This window comes from Chenopodium quinoa, unplaced genomic scaffold (assembly GCF_001683475.1).
Source record: "Chenopodium quinoa cultivar QQ74 unplaced genomic scaffold, ASM168347v1, whole genome shotgun sequence".
Taxonomy (NCBI): Eukaryota; Viridiplantae; Streptophyta; class Magnoliopsida; order Caryophyllales; family Amaranthaceae; genus Chenopodium; species Chenopodium quinoa.
Window position 1 is genome coordinate 3,595,735 of NW_018743946.1, and position 11,066 is coordinate 3,606,800.

At 42.5% G+C, this 11,066-nt stretch overlaps 1 protein-coding gene across 1 annotated transcript; it reads right to left on the minus strand.

Moving 5' to 3' along the window:
* Positions 1-8,501: 8,501 nt before the first annotated feature.
* On the minus strand, positions 8,502-9,926 carry LOC110688927. Its single transcript, XM_021865676.1, has 2 exons — positions 9,020-9,926; positions 8,502-8,788 (listed from the first exon to the last, which is right to left on the minus strand). Exons 1-2 carry the CDS (start codon positions 9,924-9,926, stop codon positions 8,502-8,504), a joined length of 1,194 nt encoding a protein of 397 aa, XP_021721368.1.
* Between the last annotated feature and the right edge of the window lie 1,140 nt (positions 9,927-11,066).

The following is an 11,066-nucleotide window of genomic DNA, read 5'->3' on the forward strand; positions in this document are numbered from 1 at the left end:
TACAATGATTGGATTGAAAACCTTCAAAACAAGAACTAAAATCTATGCTAATTTGAGGATTTTTGTGTTTCAAACTAAGAGGAGTATGAAAATCTGGAAAAAAATTGGGAACCCCTCTAAAATGGTCCAAAGGGGCTATTTATACTACCCCCTAAAATAAGAGGACGGAGAAAACAAGAAACGGGTAAACTGTAGGTCTGCACGGACGTGCTGAAGTTGGCACGTCCGTGCAGACCAAGGAAGAAACTCAGTTTAAGACGACCTGCTGCAGCACGGGCGTGCACCTTTGGCACGTCCGTGCTGCATCATCTGCACGGACGTGCAATATTTGGCACGTCCGTGCTGCCTCATAATCACGGAAGCACATCCGTGCTGCATCATCTGCACGGACGTGCAATATTTGGCACGTCCGTGCAGGCCTTGGCAGAAAGATGGGTTCAGGTCTGCACTCCTGCACGGACGTGCAACATCTTGCACGGCCGTGCAGGGTCTTCTGGGCCCTTTTCTTCGTGTTTTCTTCTACGATGCTCTTGTACTTGGATTCTTTCCATCATTTCCTTGCTTCTAACCTCGGTTTGGTAACCATGGGCTTCATTTGGTCGTCTTTGGACCTAAAATCTCAACAAAAACACTAACAACCCGTGAAGCATAGGATACACAAAAATTGCATAATAATAGGGTAAAAGTGAACCAAAACACAAATTTGTTCAGGTAAACTAGGTTCAAATACGCCCTAAAACCGCATAAAATAGCAAGTTATCAAATCCCCCCAAGCTAAGCTTTTGCTCGTCCTCGAGCAAACTAGTCATGACAAAACAAATAGAGGGAACTAACTTGTTATAGAAGGTTGAAGCAAAAGTTAAACCAAGAAAGGGTAGGCATACACAATAAACCGAACGATCACTTTTAGCAAAAGTGAGAAGCCGTTTAAACCTACAAGTCGCCTAGTAGGACGAGTCCATCTCTCGTAAGGGTTTCCAAAGAGAATCACCCACAACTCCCACAAACACAACACACGATTTTTTTTTTTATAGCCCAAGTCAACTCATCGGGATGTGATTCAAAAGCAAGACAAGTGAACAACATTCAAAAATCAACATCATAATAATGTACACATGAGTTAGAGACCAAGAAGGATGCTGAACAAGATTGCAATGGAACACTTCCTTAGGCTTTTTACTAGTTCATTAAAGCACATTTGCTCATTCCTAAGTCATAGCACATTTTTATTTTCGGTTATAAAATAGTGAAATACAAGTCCACCTCCCAAGATGCACAAACAAACTCCCTCCACTACACTCTACTATGAGATTTTTACAAGAGGAAACTAAAGATAAAGGGTGTGGGAGGCATCCACAAATTGACCTCAAAAGGGAAATGTAAAATTTTTTTTCATAAGATAAAGCCCTTGAATTTGAGACTTTATTTATTTGCTCCGCCTTTTTTGACTGTTGAGCGGCATTTTTTTTTTTTTTTTAGAAATTGTGGTTTATTTTACCAATTTCTTTAATAAACATAAACCTAATAAATCTCAAGCAAAGCTTTATTTTGGGAAGAGTGGAAGGCACACCAAGGGCACAAGGGACCGCAAATCAACTAAACATAACCTACTTCAAGTGTGCTTAGACAATTTCATGAACTTAATGTGCAAATGAACATTCATCGACTTTCATTTCATGTTCAAACCAAGGCAATCAAGTTTAATAAACTCTTATATGACTCCAACCCTTGCATACACTTTTCTAAGAGTAACTTGTCATTCAACAGCGAAGCAAGTAAATCACACACGAATCATCATATGAGTTTCATCCTTGGGCACTTTTTCATCATTTTTTTTTTTCATTTTTTTCTCTCTTTTTTCTTTTTTTTTTAGAAACCAGGCTAAACTAGGCATAAAATAACTATACATCTAAATAAGGGATAGGAGAAGTATTCATAATGTAAGGGATTTGGATTTCAAAGGAAGCAATTTGGATTCAAAGGGTTTGGATGTTAGGGAAATGGGAATAGGGGCATGCAAATCAACATATACGTACGAGAACACAGCATGAACCAATGGTAAATGAGAAAATACTCCCCCCAAGCTATCATAAACATTGTCCCCAATGTTGAAACAATATAAGCACAAAGAGAAGGGGAAGGAGATACTAACTCATTGGTTCGGGCCCCCTTGGGAGCTCGAACCCCCGGGGTAGAGATGCTGATATACATTGCGGAAGTCGCCCAATTCCGTTCGAAGACCCTCAAAGCTTGACCTCATTCCGTCGAAAGAAGTCCTGAAGTCTTCATTTGACTTCCTCATGGTCTCAAACTCGGAAGTCATGCGGGCGAAGTTCGCATTCATATTAGCCATCTGCTGCTCGAAGGTGAGGAATGGGTTGCCTTCACCCATGCCCTAACCTTGGTACCCCTCTTGGTACCCTTGTTGGAACTCGTACTGCTGGTGAAATTCTGGTTGTTGCTGAAATTGTTGTTGTTGATGATGTTGTTGTTGTTGATGTTGTTGTTGTTGATGCTGTTGTTGTTGCTCTTGCTGCTCTCCCTCTTGACCGGGAGCCCAAGGGAAGTGCCTCTCAAAGATCCAGTTCGCCTGGTTGTAGATGGCGGTGGCCTCGGGGTCGGGTAAGTAGGCATAGGGGCGCCTACTCACCATCCACAAATAGGGGTGGTTCCCCTCTACATCCGTGAGCCATTTCATGGCTCTCAGCGACTGCATATCCAACCGTGTTGGACCTGGAACAACCTGCTCTTCTGCAAAATCAAGGTTAAGAGCAGCAGCAATTATAGTAATCATACCACCTATGGTGATGTTGCCTGATCCTGTGGAAACATCTTCTAGGTGGTCCATAAACCAAGACCCCACATTTAAACTCGTACAACCCTCACTCAGATGCCATAGAAAGTAAAGCTCTCGAGTAGACACGACCCCTGAACTGTCTCCCCTAGCAAAAGCTGTGTTCGCTATGGTACGCTGGGCGATCCTAAAGGCAGGGTGAATAATGGCTGTGGCCTTATCAGTTCTAGGGTTATACCCAAACAGCCCTGTGATTCTTCTCCAAAATTCACCCGCCATATAGTTACGGGGTTGCCTATCCTTAGGCCCCATAGTTCCAGAAACAGGCCACCCGAAAGCTTGGTTAACTCTCGCTACGGACATTCTATGTTGGGCATTCATGAGCTGGAAGGTCATGTAACGGGGGGATCTTGTGGTGTCACGGTGCACACAAAGGGAGGAGAGGAATTCTAGGGTCAGTCTCCTATAGGTTAAGGCATGTAACTCTAGCCAAGAACCTAGGTCGGCTCCCTCGAATAACATTGTGATGTCAGCTCCTACTCCTAAGGCGTCCGCCACCTCACTATCATAGAATTTGGTGGGCTTGACCCGCCTCCTACTGATTTTAAGGAAATTGGCCGAAAAGGTCTGGTCAGCGAAAACTATTCCCATTGTGTCCACTTGCGGTGGATCAACGGGAGGAGGAGGCGATGGGTTCCTAAATCTAAGGGAAGAGGTGTTTCGGGATTGGTTTCTTCTTGGCATGGTTGTTTTTATTTTGTTTTATTTAGAATGACTAAACCCGCCACACAAAGAGATCAAGACACTAAACCAATTCACCAAGTAATTTTAAGGTCAACAACCCAAGACTTAGCCACACCAAAGGACACCACAAAGAATAATCCACACAATCACAAAAACTCACAAAACCTAAACAATTAATCCTCACAATATTCAATTAAACCCATAATGCTTTACATAAAAGCACAAATACTCAACAACTATCAATTCAACCAAGATTGCAAGCAAAAATAAGCACAAAACAACAAGTTTCAAGTATGGAAATAGTAAGTGGAAGGAACGATTATACCGAGCTTAACGTGGGTGTAAAACCCGCAAATGAACCTTCCTAGTCTTCCTTTCCCTTGCTTGAACCTTTTCCTTCAACCAATTGTTAAAATTTCAATCCAAAAGAAAACCCCCAAATTGATTTTTTTCTTCTTAGGGTTTCGGTTAATGGGTGATTTTTGGGTTGAAGATTGGAGAAAGGAGTAGTATTTTGCGTTTTTGTTGAAAAGGAGTGTTGATTATGGTGGGAAATGTTGAATTTTGGGTGAGAATTTGAGTGTTTGAGGGTTGAGAGGAGGAGTAAGAGGGGTTAGAGAGAAGGAGGAGAACCGTGGGTTTGAGAGGAAGAACAAAAAAAAATTGTGGCTTTTTTGTCTTTTTTTTTTTTTTCGAGCAGTTTCGGCCTTAAATACTTGCTATGCACGGACGTGCAGCATTGGCACGGACGTGCAGCTCAAGTCAGAACGTGCTTAACTTTCTGCCTGTAAAAGCACGGACGTGCCATTATCGGCACGGACGTGCTGCTTTTGGCACGGACGTGCTGTATCTTGCACGGACGTGCTTAACTTGGCAGAATACTTCTCAACTTTCTGCCTTCCTAAACACGGACGTGCCATTTTCAGCACGTCCGTGCTGATTGGCAGGCACGTTAACTCTCCCCTTTTTTTTTTTTTTTTTTTTTTTTTTTTTTTTTTTTTTTTAGAAAAATTACTAAAATACTCGGGTTGCCTCCCGGAAGTGCTTCTTTATTGTTACTAGCTTGACCATATTACGTTTTCAATCACGAGGGATATCAAATTCATCTAAATGAACTACCTTTGTTTCTTCTTGCACGAAACCATCGAAGTATGCTTTCAACCTTTGGCCATTAACTTTGAATGGTTCACCTTTGTCGTTGGAAATCTCAATGGCGCCATATGGGAATACCTTTGTAATGGTGAAAGGGCCACTCCATCTTGATTTTAGCTTTCCCGGAAACAACTTCAACCGGGAGTTAAATAGCAAGACCTTGTCACCCTCCTTGAACTCTCTCTTGTTGATGTGCTTGTCGTGCCATGCTTTGGTCTTATCCTTGTAGATTTTGCACTCTCATATGCATCTAACCTCAACTCTTCCAAGGCATGGAGGTCAAGCATCCTCTTTTCTCCGGCGGATTGGATATCAAAATTCAATGTTTTGATAGCCCAGTGCGCACGATGTTCCAGTTCCACCGATAGATGGCATGATTTCCCATAAACGAGCTTGTAAGGGGTGGTGCCAATAGGAGTCTTGAAGGCGGTGCGGTAGGCCCATAGAGCATCATCCAACCTTGATGACCAATCCTTCCTTGACCTATTCACCGTCTTCTCTAGTATCAACTTAATCTCCCTATTTGAAATTTCAGCTTGACCACTTGTTTGAGGGTGGTAAGCCAATGACACCTTGTGCCTCACTCCGTATTTTTCAAGGAGAGCCTTGAAAGATCGCTTTGCAAAGTGCGATCCTCCATCACTTATTACGGCACGTGGCACACCAAACCTAGGGAAAATGACTTTCTTGAACAACTTGACCACTACCTTAGCATCATTTGTAGGAGATGCAACCGCTTCAACCCACTTTGATACATAGTCGACGGCCACCAAAATGTATTTGTTCCCAAAAGAGGATGGGAAAGGTCCCATAAAATCTATTCCCCACACATCGAAAATTTCCAGCTCTAAAATGTTATTCAAAGGCATTTCATTCTTTCTTGACAAATTACCGGTCCTTTGACACCGGTCACAAGCTTTAACAACTCCCCATACGTCCTTGAACATAGAGGGCCAATAGAAACCGCATTGCAATATTCTCGCCAATGTCTTGTTAGCACTCATATGTCCTCCACAAGGTGAGGAGTGACACATTGTGATAACTTCATGAATTTCATCGTCGGGGACACACCTTCTAAAAATACCATCAACACCTTGTTTGAAGAGCAAGGGGTCATCCCAAAAGTATTGGCGGACATCATGGAGGAACTTCCGCTTTTGTTGATAGGTGAGGTCGGGAGGAAGGATGGAGCAAGCCAAGTAATTTGCAATATCCGCAAACCATGGGGCCGGGGCTTGAATGATTGCAAATAATTGATCATCCGGGAATGAATCATCAATTGGCAAAGCTTCAATTTCACCTTCTACGATCGGTAGCCGTGAGAGATGATCGGCTACTACATTCTCGGCACCCTTCTTGTCCCGAATTTCTATATCGTAGTCTTGTAAGAGAAAGACCCACCTAATCAACCTTGGTTTAGCGTCCTTCTTGGACAGCAAGTACTTCAAAGCCGCATGGTCGGTGAAGACTATAACTTTGGAGCCCACCAAGTAAGACCTAAACTTTTCGATAGCATGGACGATGGCTAGGAGCTCTTTTTCAGTTGTTGTGTAGTTTCTTTGTGCTTCATCAAGAGTTTTGCTAGTGTAATAGATGGCATGGAGCTTTTTATCCTTCCTTTGCCCAAGCACAGATCCAACGGCATAGTCCGAAGCATCACACATGAGTTCAAAAGGGAGCTCCCAATTCGGTGGTTGAATGATGGGAGCCGTGATCAAAGCTTCCTTCAACCTATCAAAGGCTAGCAAACAATCATTAGAAAACACAAAAGGGGCATCCTTTACCAACAATTGAGTGAGCGGCTTAGCGATTTTGGAAAAATCTTTAATGAACCGGCGGTAAAAACCCGCGTGTCCAAGAAAACTCCTTATACCCTTCACATTAGTGGGGGAGGGAGGCGCTCAATAACCTCAATTTTGGCACGATCAACCTCAATGCCCCTACTAGAAACAACATGTCCCAACACAATACCCTCTTCAACCATGAAATGACATTTTTCCCAATTAAGCACAAGGTTCACCTCTTGACATCTTTTTAACACTTTAATCAAATTACTTAGGCAAGTGTCAAAAGATGAACCGCAAACAGAAAAGTCATCCATAAATACCTCGATTGATGATTCAAGCATGTCGGAAAAGATAGACATCATACACCTTTGAAATGTAGAAGGTGCATTACATAATCCAAATGGCATCCTTCGATAAGCAAAGGTGCCAAAAGGGCATGTGAATGTAGTCTTCTCTTGATCCTCGGGTAGGATAGGGATTTGGAGGAATCCCGAATACCCATCCAAGAAGCAATAGTGACTATGTGATGCCAACCTTTCCAAGATTTGATCGATAAAGGGGAGAGGGAAGTGGTCCTTCCGAGTGGATTTGTTCAATTTTCGATAGTCTATGCACATTCTCCACCCGGTGACCGACCTTGTAGAAATGGTCTCACCCTTATCGTTCTTGATAATGGTCATGCCCCCTTTTTTTGGAACAACTTGAACCGGGCTAACCCACTTGCTATCGGAGATAGGGTAGATTATGCCCGCTTCAAGAAGTTTCAAAACCTCTTTTTTAACAACTTCTTTCATGTTGGGGTTGAGCCTTCTTTGGTGCTCAATTGAGGAGTCATGATCATTATCAAGCAAAATCTTGTGCATGCATATCGTGGGACTTATCCCCTTAATGTCATCAATGGCATACCCAATGACACTCCTATACTCCCTCAACACAACTAGGAGTTTCTCAAGGGAAGTGTCATCAAGGTTGGTATTGACAATAACGGGATAAGTCTCATTATCATCAAGAAAAACGTATTTAAGTGAAGGGGGAAGGGGTTTAAGTTCAACCTTAGGAGGAGGCGTAGACCTCTCCTCTTTTACCTCCACCTTAAGTGCTTCAAACTCCCTTGCCTTGCCATGTAGGGGTTGGTCTAGCAACAACTTGTACCCCTTAGCTTCATCATCATCATTGTACAAACTTTCCGTGAGGATCGCTTGTAGAGTATCTTTGCTATTGTTCATCATCTTCAATTCCTCCACTTCTCGGTCAAGAGTATCGATTCTATTGATATCCTCATACATAGACTTCCTCATGGCTTGCGAGAATGAGAAAGAAATTTTCTCATCTCCCACATTCAATGTTAGCTTGCCTTGTTTCATATCAATTACCACTCCCGCCGTGTTCAAGAACGGCCTTCCCAAAATGAGAGGAACCTTGTTGTCCTCCTCCATTTCCATCACCACAAAGTCACAAGGTACAAAAACTCTTCCCACTTGTACCGGTACATCTTCAAGTATTCCCATTGGTAATCTAACCGAACGATCGGCTAATTGTATTGAGATTCTTGTTGGCTTCATCTCACCAACTTTTAAATTTTTCGCAATTGAGAAGGGCATCAAGCTTACACTTGCCCCAAGATCACAAAGAGCATCCATGGCTTCCATATCTCCAATCTTCACCGGAATTGCATAGCTACCCGGGTCACCAAGCTTTCGGGGAAGCTTGTTTTGAATGATTGCGCTCACCTCCATTGGAAGGGAAATGGTTGCACTCTCTTCAAGCCTACTTTTGTTGGACAAGAGATCTTTTAAAAATTTCGCATATGTAGGCATTTGTGACATAGCATGAAGAAAGGGAATGTTCACTTGGAGCCCTCTCATGACCTCAAGGAACTTTGAAAACTTCTCATTCAATTTTTTCTCTACCAACCTATGAGGGAAAGGAATAGGTGGCTTGTAGACTCTCATTGGGGGTTTCTCCACTTCAACTTCAACTCCCTCTCCTTTCTTTGTGTCTCCCTCAACACTCTTTTCTTTTTCTTATCTCTCAACTTCTACCACCTCATTTTCAACATCATTCTCACTTCTCACCTCCACACCCTCATCTCTCTTTTGTGGCACATCTTCACTCATTACCGGACCTTCATACCCTCTCCCGGACCTCAATGTGATAGCCTTGACATGCTCCTTCGGGTTCACAACCGTTGAGCTTGGAAATTGACCACTAGCATTGGAGGTAGAACTCCCAACTTGTTGTGCAATTTGAGCTAGTTGATTCTCAATTATTTTGTTGTGCGCTTGAAGTTTTTGGATGTTGGAGCTCATTTCTGCATTGCTCTTCCCGTGTTGATTTATGAAAGACTCAAGAGCGGCCTCAAGGGAAGTCTTTTGGGGTGGAGGAGGTTGTTGGTTGAATTGCTGTCTTTGTTGGTTTGGATGGCGGTATGGGGCTTGGTGATTTTGTTGATTTTGGTTGTAGATGTTTTGAGGAGGGTTGTTGTAGTTGGATTGTTGGTTTTGATTGGGTTGTCTCCACCCTTGGTTTTGTTGCCTCCAACCTTGATTGAAAGGTTGCTCATTTCTTTGGTTCACGGCCGCAACTTGCTCATTAGTAGCATTGCAATATGAAGCCATGTGATCATTACCCCCACAAGTCTCACAAGACATGACTTGTGGTTGTGGTTGTGAAGAGGAGGTACCGCTTGAGGAGGTTGCTTGGTCTAGCTTGTGAGCTAGCATATCAAACTTTGAGGCAATGAGATCTATTGCACTCAACTCATGCATACCTTTCTTCTTCGGTTGACTTTCTCTTCTATCATATCTATAGGCGTAATGCCTTGCAACTTCTTCAATCATATTCTCGGCTTCTTCCACCGGTAGCTTTTTAAGACTACCACCGGCTCCGTTGTCAAGATTGGCCCTTGAGGTAGGAGTGAGACCGTCGTAGAAGCTTTGAATAATCATCCATAAAGGCAACCCATGGTGTGGACACTTCCTCTTTAGATCCTTGAATCTTTCCCATGCTTCACCTAAGGTTTCATCATCCTCTTGAGTGAAGCTTGTAATCTTCCTTCTCAATTCCGCGGTCTTTTCGGGCGGACAAAACTTCCCAAGAAATGCTTTGGTAACCTCTTCCCATGTTGTTAAGGATCCTTCTTTCACGGACCTCAACCAACACTTAGCCTTGTCCCTAAGAGAGAACCGAAACATATGCATCCAAATGAATTCCTCCGTGAGGTTGTTTTGCTTGATGGTAGTGCACAACTCAAGGAAGTTGTCTAAATGAGCTAGAGGGCACTCATTTGCACTCCCCCCGAACTGTTCACTTTGGATCATCCTTATGAGTTGAGGAGAGAACTCATAGTTGTTTGCATTGGTGGTGGGAAGAAGTATGCCACTCCGAAGTTGGAATGCATCGGGGTGGTCATAGTCTTGTAGAAGTGGAGGAGGCGGTGGGTTGGCCATCTCTTGCTCGTTGTCAAGATTATCCCTCCAACTCGGAATCCGTATAAGCTAGAGAAAAATCCAGCGTGCCTTGTAGGAGCCTTCTTACGTTCCTCAAAGTTCTATTTAACTCCGGATCTACGGGGATAAGCGGTGATTGCTTACTCCTCCGTGTCATGCACAGTCAAACAAAGCTAAGGAAAACGTTAGCAATGACTATCACAAAGTAAAAACGCTTAAACAAAAACAAAATAAGAAGATTATATACATATACACAAATCTAGACTCATTCAACAATAACTTATTCAATGTGACTTTGCCTCCCCGGCAACGGCGCCAAAACTTGATAGGACGTCGTCAACCTATCAAGAAATAAGACCTAACTCGATCCTACTAAACTAGTAGCAAGGGCAAGAAAGGGTCAAACCCATGAGAGGCGTTGAATCAACCACCAAATGTTATTGTTTAAACAAGCTAGATTAAGTCGGGGGTTTTAAGTTGGTATTACGTCACACTATTCTAATTCAAATCAACTAATTCTAAGAGGTGATTAACAATATTAAGAAGGCCTAGGGCATGGGTTACACCACTCAACTTCATCACGGACCACAAGTAGCATGCATAGAAATGGTGATTTAGGGGATAAATTAGGGGAAGTTATCAAATGCACCCAACTACTCTCTCAAGCTAGAGGGATTACTTGACATCAAAACCATAACCTACTCTCGTGATTATGGGCAAGAAACAAGTGTTAAAACATCCTCACGATAACATGCAAATTCCCTTGACTAGAAATTCCTATTCTCATGGCAAATCAAGTCAATCAAGCATAAGGGAGCTTCCTCAAGTTCATCTCTCAATCCTTCGTTGAGGAAGCTAGATAAATAATTCAAGCAATGGCCAATTACAAGAATTAACAATGAAACCTCTTAAACTCAACTAATTAACACCCCACAATTAACAAATTAGTACATGCAACAAGTGTTGGTGATTACATTGAGGGTTCACCCAAACCCTAGAAATTAGACTACTCACAATCCATGGAAGTTAAAGCAATTAAAGATTTCAAGGAATTCATGAACAAATTAAAACTAAGAATTAAGTAGAATCTAACAATTAAACATGCAAAGAATAACCAAACAATTAATAAAAAGCAAAAAT